This window comes from Microtus pennsylvanicus, chromosome 22 (genome assembly GCF_037038515.1).
Source record: "Microtus pennsylvanicus isolate mMicPen1 chromosome 22, mMicPen1.hap1, whole genome shotgun sequence".
In the NCBI taxonomy this organism is placed as follows: domain Eukaryota; kingdom Metazoa; phylum Chordata; class Mammalia; order Rodentia; family Cricetidae; genus Microtus; species Microtus pennsylvanicus.
This window is the reverse complement of record NC_134600.1, coordinates 31,801,484-31,818,803: the sequence shown is the minus strand read 5'-3', so window position 1 is coordinate 31,818,803 and position 17,320 is coordinate 31,801,484. Positions and strand designations below refer to the sequence as shown.

The window sequence follows — 17,320 nt, the reverse complement described above, 5'->3', positions numbered from 1 at the left end:
CATCTTCATTACCCTTACAAAGTAAAAAATAGAGTTCACCCTCTGTATCATTTGTAAGACATTAAGATGCTTTTAAAAACTGATTACTTTTTATTTTATTTTATTTTGGATTTTCGAGACAGAGTTTCTCCGTAGCTTTTTTTGGTTCCTGTCCTGGAACTAGCTCTTGTAGACCAGGCTGGCCTTGAACTCACAGAGATCTGCCTGCCTCTGCCTCCCGAGTGCTGGGATTAAAGGCGAGCACCACCACCGCCCGGCCCACTTTTTAATTATTTGAGAATTTTATATAATGTTGTTCTATTTGTGCTGTCGTATTCTTCTAAGACTCAAATGCCACAAAGCTATAAAGTTCCCAGAATACATACTGGGGAAAGAACTGGCAATGAATATGAATTAGTTACAACAGTAGAGTAAAATATTAATAAAAACTACTAATCTGTAAGTTTCAGTTTCAATGACATAAATCATATCTCAGTCTATCATGTCTCATATAGCTACTTTATTCATGCCAATCGAATTTAAAGAAATTATCTGAAATTGATTGATTACCATATAGACATTTAAATACTTTTCAAACAATGCTGTGGTCTATGTTTTGTCAGAATGTCATTCCCTCAAGAGCACTGGATGTAAATGCTTGCCACCAGGCCCTGTGCACAGATCTGTAAATCCAGTTTCTTGGAAGGCTAAAGCAGGAGAGTGACAAAGCTCAAGGCTTGTCTGGGCTAGAGTGACTACCCCAGCCAACACTGGTCACTTGCTAAAATGTTGTCACGAAATGAAACTTGGGAAAGGAGGCTGGGGTGAAAGTCAGTGGAAGAACATGGCTGCTGTGCAGGAGGCCCTGAGGTTCAGGTCCCAGGACGCATTTCTTAAATAATTAAATATCGATCTAAAGGGAGCAGGCAAAGGACAGTGTTCATTTAATTGAAAGTATTTTAAGAATGCTAGTTTATTTGAGAAAAAGGTAAAAGGCAGTTCTACTCTATATAATTTAATTATTAGTAATATCAACATATTTTTGAAATTGGGTACAAGAGTAAATTAAAAGAAAAAAAAGGTTAAAGATGGATGAGCAATCTGAGGACTAGGAAAGGTATCAAATTCATGATATTTAAACACCTTCACTAACTGCAATCTTCCCACCGCAAAGTGTACTGCAGTTTCTCGTGAAGCCAGAGTTCCAGAAAATCAAGTCACTACCCCAGCTGTGAGGCTAACTGTCCACTGAAACACATTAGCCTGTCTGCAGCATAAGATGTTGAACACCAGCGTAACATATGACCTATAAATATGCCAAGGCATACATTTTATATACGACTACCATGACCCAAAAATGACTATGAAGATTTTGAATCTTGCTTCCATATTGTCTCTTTCCACCAAGCCATCGTAAACAAAAGGCCTCCCTGCTGGCTTCAAAGACAATTCAGACTTGAGATCAGCTCCATACGACATTAGCCAAATGACGAATGACTTCTTGCTACTTGGGAAAATGTTTGCTATGCTCCATGCAAACATTTTTACAGATGAGATCGTTAACTCCATTATGTCATATTTATTTGTTCTCATAAAATTTGGTCAAGTGCAAAGAGCACAAGACTGATTATGAATACCACATCATGTCTCCCTAGGAGTTTGGCTATGGCAAAGAGCACAGCAATTAGAAAATCAGTTGCTCAAGCATTCGAAGTCTTTGGTCTCTACTCCAAGAAAAATAGAATCCAAGGTTCTTACAGACAGCACTAACTTGTGTCATTTTATCCTAGGCAGCTAATGTCCACCACTTGTGAGAAAGACATTGCTCTCTAGATGTAGAAGCTTAGGTCAGGGAAGTTAAACAACTTGCCAGTAATTTATAGTCAAGTGGAGATTCAAATGCATGCAAAGCTGTCTCAATCTGACTCTAGGGAGGTCGCTCTTAGGGCTTTGCTTTAAGATACTACCTATGGGAATTGGAAAAGAATACATCACAGACATAGAAAAACTAGAATTGTCGTCAACTGCTCATGATCGTTGAGTATTTTCATGTTCAGGAAGAACATAGATTAGCTAGCTCTTGTCAATTGCCAGCACTCAGTCCTTCCTCAAATGCACAGATAGCGTTATATTAAGGGTTTTGTAGATATATGTATAAATCTTAGGATATAGCATTGCATGATTACTTCAAAGATATGACGATATCAGGGAAGCAGAAGTGGGTAGATCACTCCTCTCTGGTAGGAAAGCCTTGATTTACTAAAGCCAAGCATTATGTTAAGTTCTATTTTCAGAATGCTAATTTTTATCATAGTGAATGAATCTCACATGCCCTACTAGTTGAAGGTATGGCAAATACAATACTCTGGAATGCCTTTCAGCATTTATGATCTTCTTTCATTAAATCTATGCAAAACAAATGGGCTAGTTCTTACCTTCTTAGATGAAATTTTCATTGTTGTTATGGGAACATGATTCTAAAAGATTAGAAAATGTATATTAGTTGCTCATATGATCGGAAAAGCAATTTTGAATGTAAAAATTCAAATTTTGTAAAAAAAATTCAAAATGCCCTATTTTTCCCTTAGTTCGTGATCTTTCTGTAAACTTCCTTTCTTCTTTGGGGCTAAGACTGGACTTGCTGTGTAACATACCAGGTGCCTGAACCCGAAAGAAGGAATGGCTTTACAGACACTTAACACAAAAGGCCTTAAGATGCTCTGCCAAGTGAGATAACTGAAAGATGTATTTGGGACATCGAGTTGAGGGTTGGACCTGTGTAGGTGGGGGATAGTGATGATAGGGAGAACTTCACAACACAGTCTTCAGGAATCATTATTCTGTTCCCGACAAGGGTTGTTTACAATGTGTAAGACTGAACCATGCTATTGAGTTCTCACTGGTGAAACAAAAACATACATAGATAGAGAGGCCTCTTTTTTGTAAAATTATAAAATCAGTTATAATAATTATAATATCTGTAATTTTAAAATCAGTTGTTCAAGAATCTAAAATCTTTGGTCTTTGCAAAGGCATTTTTTTCTGAACTGCAAAGGTAATTTTTTGTACACTGCAAAGATAATTTTTCTGAAAGCCACTTGATAACTTTACTTCCTAACTATTATAATTAGTTTTAAACTTAAATTTCTGGTAACCTGATAGTGATCCAAGAAGACTTAGATGATTTAAGCAGAGGCAAACTCTGAAATTAAATTATTCCCAACACTATAGCTTTTTTTTTGGATTGTATAGGTTTTTAATCATTTAAGATGAAGTAAAAGCAGACATCACTAATTCTCAGTGGCAACAATTTTTGTTATCCTTTTTTAACATACACACGTACACGGGCAACAGATGTGACCGTTTACAGTCACCAGATCCACTAGCGGAGTTGTGTCTGAGTTCAGTGTAAGCCTTTTGTAAATAGACACTCAGCAACCATGACTGTAGGATTAAAGAAAGACGTTATGCTTCTGTGCTGTGTAGTAAGTCTGCCTATTCCTTCAAAAGTTACACTAATATCTCTACAGCATTTCCATATGATACGTAATTAAGGAATTTTTTCCTACATAAATCCATTATTTCCTTTCATGACCATTGCAATATATCATGCACATTCAATCACTTTTACCTCACCTCAGAAATGAGACACAGACACATGCCAAAGACAGTGACTGCATCTGCCAAGAGCGTCTTTTGACTCTGCTTTATCAGAAAACCACACAGGCATCAGTAAGGAAGTTCCAACACCTTTTAGAACGACGTCTCCTGCATGCATCATGACTGTCTGTGTATTTTCACCAAGAGTTTCTTCCCCTTGATGATAACCACAGAGCACGTCATGTAACAGCCCATACATAGTTCTTACTTGATCAGAATAATGTGCATGCCGTTACGGCTCTTCCATAACATACATGTTTAGACGTGTGTCAAACTCACTTCATTAAACATTGCCCGATAACCAGAAAGATACTGCAGTATTAAAAATGAGGTGTTTGCACTATGTAACTTTTTGTCATCTTCAGGGATCACCAACTTGTTCCTAGTTGGTTGCATGAGGGAAAAAAAAGCATAATGTGTACTCCAATTTTAGTTAATATAGTGAAGCCCTCAACTTCTTTACAAAGCCAAGGATGTAAAACATTTACCCAATGGGCGTAATTTTAATGTGCTAGTCACAAAGAACCTAGTGCAAGTTAGAATCAAATATTTAAAGTGATAAATTTAATAACACACTGGAAAGTAGCTGGTGTGCCTTTGACTTATATTACATTCCATTCTTTGGTACATTTTTTAATTTAAAGTTTTAATAATGAAATCTAACCGACTTGTATCTTAAGCAATTAGATGCTTATGAAACCAATAGTTTTAGTAACCACAATAATGATATTAATTAATGACTCAATACATTCCAAGTCAGGTCAGCTAAGCAAGACAGCTAACCGGACCAGAGCTGTTCTGTCTGCTGCTGGGAGGTCTGAGGTGCCACTGAGTAAAATCAGGGAGTGGCCAGTTCTGCGCTCCAGGAGCCATGGTGTCTTAATTGACTTAGGTGTAAATAATGTCTATGAAAGGATTGAATCCAGGCCAAGGTTTCCATGCAGTTCTTTAGCTGCCTATCTCTTCAGTTTCCAAATGCAGGTAAGAAGGATACTTGTGTAACTACAGGAGCCACTCTAAGAAACCAGCAAGGCAGGAAACCAGTTCTGCTGGCTCCCAGATAACTAGAGGAAATAGTGGCTGAACTTAGTGGCCTCCTCTGTAATCACAGCACTGGCAAACTGAGGTAGGAAGGTCCCAAGCTGGAGACCAGACTGCAGTGAGAGTGACAAGCTCTAGTTAAAAGGAGGAAGAAGGAAAGGGCCTCTGGGCGTGTGTCCAGACTGGCAGAGACCTTAGAGAGAGATTCTGTGTATACTTTTGCTTTTGTTTTCTTGTCTGTCTGTCTGTTTCTTTCTTTCTTTCTTTCTTTCTTTCTTTCTTTCTTTCTTTCTTTCTTTCTTTCTTTCTTTCTTTCTCCCAATTCAAGGAGAACAATATAGTGAAATCTCAAGTAAGGACAGAAGGCTTCAAGTGCCAACCAAGAAGGAACATTGGTTTGATTCAACCAGAGTGGCATTTGAATGGAAAGCAATCAAACAACAGCAGGTTTTTTATTTATGACTGGTTTGCAAAAATATGAGGAAGCTTATCTGCAATCAGTAATCTGAAGGCATTCAAGTTACAGTAGTTTGTGAGGGAAATGATAAAAACCCGTGCATGACAAACTATTCAAGACCTTGGCCATAGCGGCTCATTTATTAAAAATAATGACGACCAAATTTCTTTGAATTGTGATGACAGTTGGAAAAAAAATGTTAGCCTTTTATGTTAAGACAACTTGAAGTATGAGAAAATACTTCACAAAAATATTTGTTCTCTATTTCTCCTTTTATCTGATGCTTTTCTGCTCGTAAAAATTATTGCATTTGTTTATTTAATCTTTCATTGAATATTTTTACTGGCTAGAGGAGTAAAGGAATGATGTCATCATGCATGTGTTGAGATGAATAGGAAGAAGTAATGGACAAACCTTAAAGACTTGCAGCTCCTCCAGAATGAGCTCCCCGCTGACAGAGCTGTTGCTTGGAAGGACTACCACCTTCTGCACAGTGCCCCGATCTAGAAGGGAGAGGGACAAGGAGGTGCTGTCAGAATACTGCCCGAAGGATTCTTAACACAAGCGTCTAGTCTTCAAATAGATTACATGTTAAGCAATTACTGTCTATAACAGGTTGAATTTATGTCTAATCCCATATGTTTGAATTGAGAATATATACAACTAAAGGAAAATATAGCAATCTCTCATTTTGTCTAGTGTAAAATCAAAGCTGCTCAGGAAGGATATACATTCGTGTAAATTCAAAAGTATGAGTCAGGCACCCATCCTCACGTATGTGCACAATTATAAATGAATCTGTAAAAGGATTTGTGAGTCAAGTATATACTCTTGAAATACAATAGAAATTATTAAGTTCAGTCATTCAAAACATTCCTTATTTCTCCAAGCTAGCATTACGAAATGATACTCCTACTACCATTTTGCTAACATTTAACCTGTATTGATTTCATTATCTGAGGAAGTCTTAGTAGAAATGTTCGGCTATCGTTATAGCATAAAGTCACTAGTTCTGAACAATAAACATTGATCTACGATTTTGAAGTAAGATAGGGTAAAATATCTCACTCCCATTACAATGGACAGTTTAATAGGAAACATTACTGAGAAACATAAACTGTTTTATTTCAGGCATGGGTACCATTTATAGAATAATCATACTGATATGATTTTAATTATAATTTGGCATGTTCTTAAAATATAGGGAAAAAATGAAATTATGTGGTCCAAAGTAATATAAAGTGAAAATGTTCTTGTATCCTGTAGCCATGCTGAATAATAGCAGTATGCATTTCATAACAGTGCAGAAAATGGTCCTTAGGGTAAGATAATTCAGATTGTTCCATAGTTATGTAAACACTTTTATGCATATGATTTTTTGCTTTACCCAATTACATGAATGTTAGATTTGAAAAAACTAGTTAAGATTTAACAATAAGATAATGAAAAGAGTTGCTCTTAAAATAATTCATAAGCTGCATGATAATATCAAGTTAAAAATACTCTCAGTTGTGACAATAAACTTTTAATTATCTACCATCAGCAGATAAGATGGCTGGGTTTTGAGAAATGTCCGTGAGAAAAGTTAAGTAGAAGTGAACTGTGCAGAATTTTTTAGCTAGCAATCATTTAGGTATTGATACTACAAATCTTAAACCTTAACACTGGTTGTCAGTCTACAAATAAGAGTGAATTTGACATAAAATATCCTATTTGCGTTTCCAATTCACATTTTATAAACCTTATTGAAAGATTCCCAAAAGTTCCTACTTAAAAAATCATGGCTTACAAAACGGCACAATGATTTTAAAAAAGAAAGACAACTCCTAAAAGATGTGAGGAACAGTGGGACTTGGTGCTTTCTGAACAGTTGCTAGACTATGAGGATGCAACGTATGAGAGGTTGATGAAATTTTTAAGTTCATTCTGTGACTACAATTCACTGCTGAAACAAGCTAAAACTTAATGAGGGTCCCAGAGCACCGAACACTCCAGGTGGAATTCACAAACTAATTCTGCTTCTCTCAGGAGCTTCATTAACTCAACCCATGTGATGATTTGGGATATTTTGTTCTAGAGGTAATATAAATAAAAAAATTGTACTAAGAAACCTCTTAGAGATGCTACACAGAGATGTCATAGTGGAAAATGGATGATTGTGGTTACAAATGTTCCTCAATTTCAAATGACAACACATCACAATGATCAGTGTAGACAGCTAGAAGAATATCATAGAACCAAAATCCCTAACCTTGAGATTATGTGTAGTTTCCCCCCCCACCCCACTGCTGCTCTCATGGGTGTCTGAGTGTATGTGTCTATGTTTGTGGGTGTGCATGTATATGTACGCAGGTGCTACTTTTTGACTATGTGAGTCACTGATCCTAAGGGTTTAAAGAAGTCAGGACAGGAATGAGCGTATCCAATCAGATAGATTATGTAATATTAGAGGTTATAGTCTTTTCTAGTGCGTAAGGACTGTTAGCATCCTTGCCTTTATTGGCAGCATCCTCCAAGAGCAGAGGACGAGGAGAGGCTTTGGAGACCAAGCCACAAGAATTACTTTCAAGTGTAGTGTATCTTGATCACAGTGTCTCTCAAAGACATAAGGGCTCTGAAAAGTTGCTTGCTTTAGCAGTTCCATAATGCATAACCCTATCAAATTGCCATGCAGTTTAGAAAATATGTGGACAGTATCTGCTTTGCAATATCAAAGAAAAATGGTTGAATATTCTCAGATGAGTTATATGCCTCTTAATTTCTTCTCATAATGTGTTAGTATTCTAGGAGAGCAAAGGTTTTAATGAATTATCAATCTCTTCAAAAAGGTTTCTGGTAAAGGTACTTCATTTATCCATTGATAAAATATAAAAAGAACTGTAATATTAGCTGACAAATTATGGCAAAGAACATGTATAAAAAGTAGGATATAATTTGCCTTTTGCTTTTTTATTTTAGATTTTAGAAAATTTATCTGGTACTAATGAACATGGAAAATATTTTTGCAGTATCTTAGGCTGTATAATTCACCATAAAATATATTTGGTTTATCTGCCATCCATTTGACCTCATTAACTTGGTAAAAAAAAATTATTGAGGGTCTCCACTCAGTCAGACAGAGGAGATAAAAGAAAAAATAGATATAATACTCAAGTGTTCGGTCTAGAGTTTATGGGTCTTTAAGTCCTGTGCTCACATAAAATGTTAGTCATTGTGAGATATACATTCCAGAATTGTCATGAAGCCCCCAGTGTTGACATCCACATAAAGCCATCTCTGTGCCTTTTCTTTTGAAGAAAATGTAGTTATCAGATATCTTCCTTTTTGGGGTGCTCAGAATAGTTTCCTTTGGCAGGATGCACTAGTATAAATCCTCTCTTTGTGGTTCTTTTATCTAAGGCGATGTCTCGCGCCCACAAGAGAGTTACAGTGAAGCTGCCTCCCACTCCTTTTCCTCAGCTTCAGTTGACTTCCGGGTCAACAGAGTCAGTAACGACACTTTTGCAGTAGTTGTGGGTTACTACAACTATGCCGAATCATTTTCCCTTCTCGTATTAATATCAACAGGCAGCTTTTGGGAACATCTCTTCCATTCTCAGTCTACATACTAAAAAAATGCCTCTGTTCGTTACCCACTACATGCAAGATATCCCATAAGAGCATCCAAGGAGTGGGCAAATACACAAGTCCCAGCATGCGTCTCTTTCATGGGGCAATAAATTCTTGCACATAGCTCTGCTAGAATCATTCCATTTGCTATACAAGAAACTCCCTTGGAGAGGTAGTAGCAATATAAAAAGCAGAGCCAAAAGATGCTACAATGAATTTCTGCCTCCTAAATTCCCAAATGAAAGTCTTCTGTTGCTTTAATTAGACGGGGGAAGGTGTATGGCCATTTTTCAGTTGAGTTCTGACTGAGAAATAGGAATATAGAAACCATTTAAAACCATGTGTGGTCCGGTACATAGGCTACCCTCAGCAGGTGAAACCTCTTTGCCTCTCTGTAGCTCACCCACTAAACTTGGCCACCATCGAAGTAGCTTTTGTTTTCATGTAGATGAAGATCCCTGAATCAATTAAATCACTGAGGATATGCGGGAGTAACCAAGACAAATCTTAGAAGTGATTTCCATGATGTCAATCTTCACACAAAGATAACAGCAGAATGATCAACACACAGTGCTGATTTAATTTCCTTTTGTTTATTAAGTATCTAAAGAAGCCTCCCTAAATAAGCATCCTTTCTAACTGTTTATTTTATGCTATCTAGATGTCTTTGAGAATGTAATGTAAGGGAGCACAGCAATAATGGTTCAACAGCTCTTCTGTCTGTCCCTACGCTGGAGGCCACCTGCAGGTGTCACACAGTAGGTGCTGGCTGTCTAAAGCAAGTCCTGAAGCAGAGGTCATTACTCAGCAGGTCACTGGAGTCAGCTCTGGTATTTAGCCCCTGGTTACACATTAACTGAAGTCCTCAGGTTTCCCGGGAAACAAGCTGGGCTTGCCTTTGGAATGGAGGAACAAGGCCTTGTTAATCAGATCTAGTCCCTCCCCCTCCCAGTGGTTGTTAACTCCTGAAAGAATTCTAGCCAAGCTGGCTTCCTCCCTGTGTCACTGACACAATCCCATAGGCACCTGTGGTTAGGGAGGCAAGAAGCTTGATTTAATGCCCTTTTACAGCCTCTTTGAAAGTCTTATTTACTTATATTTTTTTTTAGACAGGGACACTGGGTTTTATTTTTCACCGTACCCTACAAATTGCTCACACAGTTGTGATTCTGAGAGCAAGGTAATCAATAATCATTCACATCAAGGAAGAAGGTGCCATACTCACTTGAGAAAAGACACACAATCCCAAATTGAATGCTGATCTCTTCCTGCTCTTTCTCTTTTCAGCTCAGTGACCCAGGGTATCAAACATTGCAGCATTGTATGTGACTTTAGGTAATTGTCATGTAAGTTCTAGCATTTATTTTTAAAATCAAACATTATAAAACAATAAACAGATGTGTTAAAACATGCCCTCATTATATTTTTCACATTCAATTCATCTTTGGACAGAACAGAAGGGTAAAGCCAAGCAAAAACTGAAAAGATCAGGCAAGTGGAAGCTTTGTAGACTGGAAGGGAGTGCGCCAACCCCCGCGGCTTCAAAAACTGGGTCTAATCAAGTGGCTGCCTCATTTGCAGCCTGGTTAAACATCCACTCCAAGTGGGAGCCACTTTCCCGCTTGATTACCAAATCACTGCTGCTGTATTCTTTTCTTCCTACTTTTATAATTGGAAAATAATACAGAAAAACAAGTAGTATTCTCCCCCACTCCTGGCAGATGATTGAAGCCCCAGCACCAGTCACACAGGTCCTGACTGCCACATCCTTGGCTGTAAATAGCATCTTAAGCATCTCCATTTAAGGGGACACACTTGGGGTGGCAGTACCCATCCAAGCTAACTTCATAGTATTTTTGTTTGTTTGTTTGATGATGCAAGAGTGTATAGGGTCACACAGCTATGAATGTATCTGGTGTACTTAAATTAAAAAGGATTTTATTGGCACAAAGAACTTTTCAGAAAGTTATAATATTTCTCTGCCTTATAAGAAAAATAAGTAGAAAAGGATTCCTTGATTTTAAGTTTCATTTGCTAATAGCATTTCATTTTACTTGGCCTTTTAGCATCCCTAGCCATGAGCAGTTACACTTTCAAATATCTGGCCTTCAGATTACCTCAGCCAAAGTCACCTACAGAGTTTACCAAAAATACACATGTTGTTTCCCCTGTTAAATCACAGCAGGAATTTTTAGAAGCACTACATATGTATAAGCTTAGAGAAAAATATATGCCTGCTCAAATGCATGAGACTCCCAAGTGACAAACAGTATAAAAATGTATTTAACTTCTTTGTAGTTGATCTATATCCATCATAAGTGGAACCACCCAATCAATTTTGATAAAGATTCGTGAAATCTTCTTTCCAGTTGTATAAATTAAGCTGAAATAACGCATTTGTAATTAATGTATGAAATAACTTATGTACTCTATAATACAAACATTGTGTGAACTTCTATGTAACATTACCATCAATAAATTTTAGATACATCAAAAAATCAGGCAAACATATGACTTATGAAGTTCTACAAGAATACCCAATCTGCAAAATTACTGTTTTGATGAAAGCTAAAGTGGATATGGAAACAAGGAAAAAGGTACCACAAACACTTTTGGAAGAAATAAGAGGAAAACCTTTCTGGAGGGCGCTTATCACCATTGGCCAATGGAATCAAGGCTGCTGGAGAAATTTCCCAGAGTGAACAATGTAAGAATGGTAGGCTATTTGAGGACCTCTTCCTGTTTTAGTTAGTTAATTACGTATGAGCACTCAGAACGCACACTCTCCAAATGTGAGTGAGGCGGTCAGAGGACACCTTGCAGAACTCCATTTCCTCTGATTATCATATGCTTTGTAAGAATCCAACGTGGACCCTCTGGCTTGGATACACCTGTCCTTTCCCGCTGACCCATCCTGCCAGCCCAGAGATGACTCTTCTTTAGATCCTGTGGCCCAGGATCCTCACATGCTAACTTTCGGGATCTCCGCACTTCCTGCCTTGGGTCAATTTCCCACAAGAGGTTCTGGGAGTGCAAGGGCAGCATGGAGATCACACATACAGGAATTTGGAGCAGCAGAGCAGGGGTGGGCTGTCTTTTAGCTGGGTGAGGTCTGTGTGCGCTGAGATGACTGGAAAGGTGACTCTGAATTGACTAGAGAGGAGATAGTGAAGGTTCTGCACTCGTTGGGAGGGAAGAAGGGAAGCAGTGTTATTGGAAACCAAAATGCTAGCCTCACTCTGATTTTATTAACACCTTGATGATTCTTGGTCTCACCAAAAGACTGAGATTTATGTAGGTCATATTTGAAAGTTAAGACCTTGTTTAGATCTAACTTAAAAAAAAAATCAGTAACCTCGTTTATCAAGGATCAGGAAATAAAATGCAGTTGTTTTTCTGCAAAACTAGATTGGTTTACATACAGAGTCTAAGCCCAGCAACCAGAGAGAAAGACCTACCATAGTCAAACGTCAAAGCAATAGTATGGTCCCTACAATAATAATGAGTTCGATTTAGGAGAAGGTAACAGATCCAAGGGCAACAAGGTCATTTCCATTAAGTCCAGGGATACTGGTACTGAAGGTGCACAACATATAACTGCCACAGTAGATCAGGAATACAGCCAGTACTAACAGGAGAGTGCAGCCCCCACATCCCCTTCCTAAGGAGAACAGTCACAAAAATACCTACGAAAGATTCAGGAGACCTCTTCAAACCATATCGAAGACCTGCCATACTATCTTCCCTTCCTGTTTTAGGAATCATTAAACCCTGATAACTAAACAAACACACAAGCAATAATACTCGGGATCCAGGTGACAGTAAAACATGATATTCACACACACACAGACACACACACAAAGTAATGTGAAATTATCTATTTGCAATATCTGACCCTGTAAGATAAGTTTGCATTCATAACATAATAACTTGCTTGTGAGTTGAGGATCACACTCCATACGAGACAGTTTGCTAACTCTATACACAGCCCTAGATTCCGAACATTGTAGTGATTTTGTCTATTTAAGATATGTATCTTATGGTGACAAAATAGGTCCTTTAACTAATTTATTATAAAGTCTGACCTGTATGGATGTGAAGTCATTTGGTTTGTTTGGGTTAAAGATTTCTATGTAGAAGATAGTACTGTGCGCAATCATGAGGTATGGTCAAGAACTCGCAAGGCATCTGATACATGTATACATTGATGCTTCCTCTTCAAAATTTTCTGAATTTTAAAGTACATTCTGAGGGGGTAGGGATTTTGAAAGATCATTAGTAGGTAGACAGATCAAGAGAGACACCATGGATAGGTAGTAAAGATAGTACACTTCCAGCTCCCTCTTCACACTTCCGACCTGAGAAAAAGGCCTAAAGGTCTGGCGGGATTTGTCTCACGTCAGTAGGCCTTTTCTGTCAATGTGCCCGTCTGCTAAGTTCAAGATGGGCTCAGGGTATGTTTTCCTCTGAATTATGACCCTATCGTCTTCCTGTTTTTCTTCAAAGTGAACAACCCTAAGTTAGGGAAAAAAGGCCCAAGTAAAGAACCTTCAGATCCCCAGCCCTTGAGAAGAGTTCAGATTTCAGGCTTTGCAGTGTTCCACATGTTTGAAAGGGCCTTTCTGTGTGGCTTGCTGTTTTTTTTTTCTGTGTCTCTCTGTTTATCCTGCTACTCTCTCTGTGCCTTTGCCTGTCTATCTATCAGTCTCTCTCTCTCTCTCTCTCTCTCTCTCTCTTTCTCTCTGTATCTCTCTCTGTTTCTCTCTGTCTTTGTCTCTCTGTCTCTCTCTTTTTGTGTGTGTGTGTGTGTTTCCATATCCCTCAGAACAGCATTTCTTTAGTAGTTAATTTTTGTGTGCTGTGTCTGATACTTCCCCTGAGATTTTCCCAGCCTTATAATTCTTCAACTGGCAGAATACAAAAGCCAGATTGAAATGCCTAGATATTAACAACATGGTTTGAAAGAAGGAATGGTAAACTACAATTTATTTTTCTTCTTTTATAAACATGTTTTTACAATAAACACTTGCAACTTAAAACAAACAAAAACATTCAAGGGGCTGATTCAAGTAAAACTATAGAGTGAAACCATGTCATGTTTTAAAATAAGCAGTTTGTAAATCCCCAGAAGAAGAGGGGCTTAAAGGACCCTGCTAATTAAGGACACCACAGTTGTGTTTCCCCAACAGCAGTTGTTAGAAGGGACGCTTCCCACAACTGCGTCCTGGGATGAGCGCAGTTATGCCCTGTATCTGCTATTTGCAGTGAGCATTTGGTGGTGAGAGAGCCCCTTGCCCAGGTGCACACCGGGAGCAGCTGCTTGGGAGATCATGTCCCTACACAGGCGATTCAAAATTGGGGCCTGTAAAATTCCCTTTGTCTATAAAATATGGATATTGCGTTTTCCCTTCACACCTGACAGGCTGCTCAAGATCAAAGGAGACAAGCTGTGTGAACCTTTGCTGTAAAGTTTAGAGACACTGTATATAACTGAGCGTATTGTCTTTGGCCACTTCTTATTGGTCTCCGCGTGTTCCAGCAGCACCCAAAGCTGTTATAAACCAGTGCTTTGCTCTGTGATTTCCAAAAGGCCACCAGCAGCTCCAGCTGGGATCTCTCACTGAAATTATTTTCTCTTTTATCTTCCTCTCCTCTCTTCTCCTTCTTTTCTCTCTTCTCTTCTCCTTCTTTTCTCTCTTCTCTTCTCTTCTCTCCTCTCCTCTCCTCTCCTCTCCTCTCCTCTCCTCTCCTCTCCTCTCCTCTCCTCTCCTCTCCTCTCCTCTCCTCTCTTCTCTTCTCTTCTCTTCTCTTCTCTTCTCTTCTCTTGCCCTTCCTTTTATTTTCGTGTCTCTGCCCTTGCTATCCCCTCCTTTTGCCTAGTGGTGATGATCTATAACTCTAGCTTGGGGGTGAGGTAGGATAGAAGGATCCTCAAAGATCCTGGGCGCAGCATTCTAGTCATCTAGGGATTTTTGAGTTCAGTGAGAGACTCTGTCTCAAATAAAAGGATGGAAGTGTGATAAAGTACAATACCTGACATCTATGTCTTCTGCACACACAAACACACACATCTACTTTACACACATATGTACACATTTAAAAAGAAAGAAAAAGCAGCTTCAAATTTCAAACAAATATACTTTACAAGGAGAATGCAGGTTAAGTGATGTAAGGCTCATTAGCTCCTATTTAGGATGCAACAACAAATTTCAAACAGAGGACTATGTTCAGCCTTTTTAAGTCTACATTACTCCTACATCACTCCTGTATTAATCCTAGATCAAATACTCCTATACTTCTCCTACATCATCACTCCTGTATTAATCCGAGGTCACTACAGTATTAATCCTCCAATATTTTGATATCACTCTTGTATTAATCCTAGAGCACTACAGTGTTAATCATACAATACTCCTATATCCTATATTACTGCTGTATCAATCCTAGAGTACTCCTATATTAATCCTGTATTAATTCTAGATTACTCCTATATTGATTCTATAATACCCCTAGATTACTCAGGGAAGAACTACACCTCCAAAATTAATAAATTGTGCCATCACCAATGAACCTCTTCTCCAGCACCGTTTTGACCTTATGGTGCTCATCTACATTAGCTTTGAAGTTCAAATCGTTTCTACAAAGTGGCTTGGAACGTCCTTGTTTCTGCATTTTCAGATAAGGAAGCTCATTCCCTTGTAGTCATATCCAGATCCACTATTAACTCGCCCTTGTTGGCCGTTCCCTTTCTTCTGATTACATCTATACAAATGGAATAGTTATTCTTTCTTCGATGCGACTAGTACAGAGGAAAGTAGCATAATGTGGAAAACACCAAGTAACGAGGGAATCCAAATAAAATGATCTTGTCCACTGCTTCTTCCTGACTGCTCCATCTTTCTCAAGGTCACCATAAGGTCACTTCTGCGCTATTTTCAAGATCATTCCTCACTCATATTAGAAAACGCTTCTTAATTTTCTTCCTCGTTCCAGGAACTCTCGGAGTTAAGTCCTTATCATTATAATTCCCTAGATTGGCCTCAGCACTGTCAGGGATTCATCTAGCACACACTCGGCTAATGAGGCTCCTCTCTCTATCTCTAGCACCGCACTCTAGGCTGAAGTACATCTGTAGTGACACCCTCTTTGACTTATCCATCTGGAGAGGCCACCAAAACTTCAATCCATTATGAGACAGACTTTGGCTTTATTTCAATGCTGAAAGAACACTGCAATTCTAAATAAGCCATTTGGTTAATCAAATTCTTAGTTTATACACTTTTAAAAGAGAAGGAGACTTTCATTTTGTTGTTTCTGTGTTATTATAATGAGACACTGAAATTTATTTAACTAAATATAATAAAAATTAAGTATCTGTTATAGTGTAAATTAAATTACATATTTGTATTTTTGAGGAAAACTGCTACTGCTTTTCCTAACAGATGCCTGATAGATGAAAAGGAAAGGCAACTTTTCCAACATTCATGCTAATATATATAAATCACATAGTCAATAATATGTGATTATGACAACAATAAATTTCTTATCATCTCATCTTTTCGTCTGCATAATTCTTGATCTAAGTAAGCCCTTTGAATCTCCACCTTCCATCTCCTGTTTTATATGGGTGTCACTTCCTGCCTTTGAAACACAAGAGCTATCTTTCCTTTGGGCAATTCTAGAGTCCTTTCTCCATTAGTATAATAGGGTAGATGAAAAGGCTGAGTGGGCACTGGCCACTGCCCACCAGAGTTGATGTTCACGAGGGAAAGAGACAAACAAGCTCCCAAATCTCTCCTCTGGCCTCCACACACATGCCATGTCACGAAAGCACATGCATACATGCATGCATGCCTTCAAAATGACCATGAACAAAAATACTTTGAAATGAAGATAAATGTGGCGGCCATATTCTAAGTTGTCTCTCTATAAGGCACGTGCCTGTTCCCTTCTTCAAGGAGCATGCGACTGGCTTGTAGGCAATAGCACCATGCGAGCTGATAGGATCTCAGTGTCATTGCTGTGCTTATGATACCCAGGCTTAAGAGATTGAGAAACTGACTCCGCCGACCTTAAAATAGTAAACTACGTGTTGTGATTACAAGACATTGTTATGGTTTCTTACTGTACCTCACCTTGGTAACTAATAAAGAAGCTTAGTCTGATGTGTAATGTTATCTTTATGCGTTAGTCAGTGTTGACTTTCCCTTCAGAGTCTAAAAACAGAAAATTTGATTAATAACTGTTTTTACGTTCTTTAAATTTATCAATTAAGCTAGAATTCAAAAGCTTCTTAAATTTGTTTTAAATTGTTACCTAAACAATTATCGGCAATTTTAGTGTTTTTGAATAACACACGCTGTTCCTCTTAGCTTTATGGGGACTAGAAATTAAACATAGGTCTCAGGATGCCAAAATCAGTATTTTGAGCTTCCCAATCTGTATGTTCTAAAGAAAACTGCTTTTCTGTGGTTTAAAAATTTAGTGACTTATCTTCCCCCACATATAATTGTTTTCTTCCATCTCCAGGGTCACCAGGGTCATTCTCACATTGCTTCCACCGTCTCTCATCTT

At 38.2% G+C, this 17,320-nt stretch overlaps 1 protein-coding gene across 2 annotated transcripts in view; it reads right to left on the bottom strand.

Annotated features, from left to right (window-relative positions):
• Sema3c (semaphorin 3C) overlaps nucleotides 1-17,320 on the bottom strand; it is a 148,584-nt gene that overhangs the window by 13,598 nt on the left and 117,666 nt on the right. For both annotated transcript variants that reach the window (XM_075955963.1, XM_075955962.1), the window contains exons 13-14: nucleotides 5,552-5,640; nucleotides 2,415-2,456 (exon numbers count right to left, since the gene is read on the bottom strand). In XM_075955963.1, coding sequence (XP_075812078.1) covers nucleotides 2,415-2,456; nucleotides 5,552-5,640 — 131 coding nt within the window. The remainder of the gene's footprint in view (nucleotides 1-2,414; nucleotides 2,457-5,551; nucleotides 5,641-17,320) is intronic.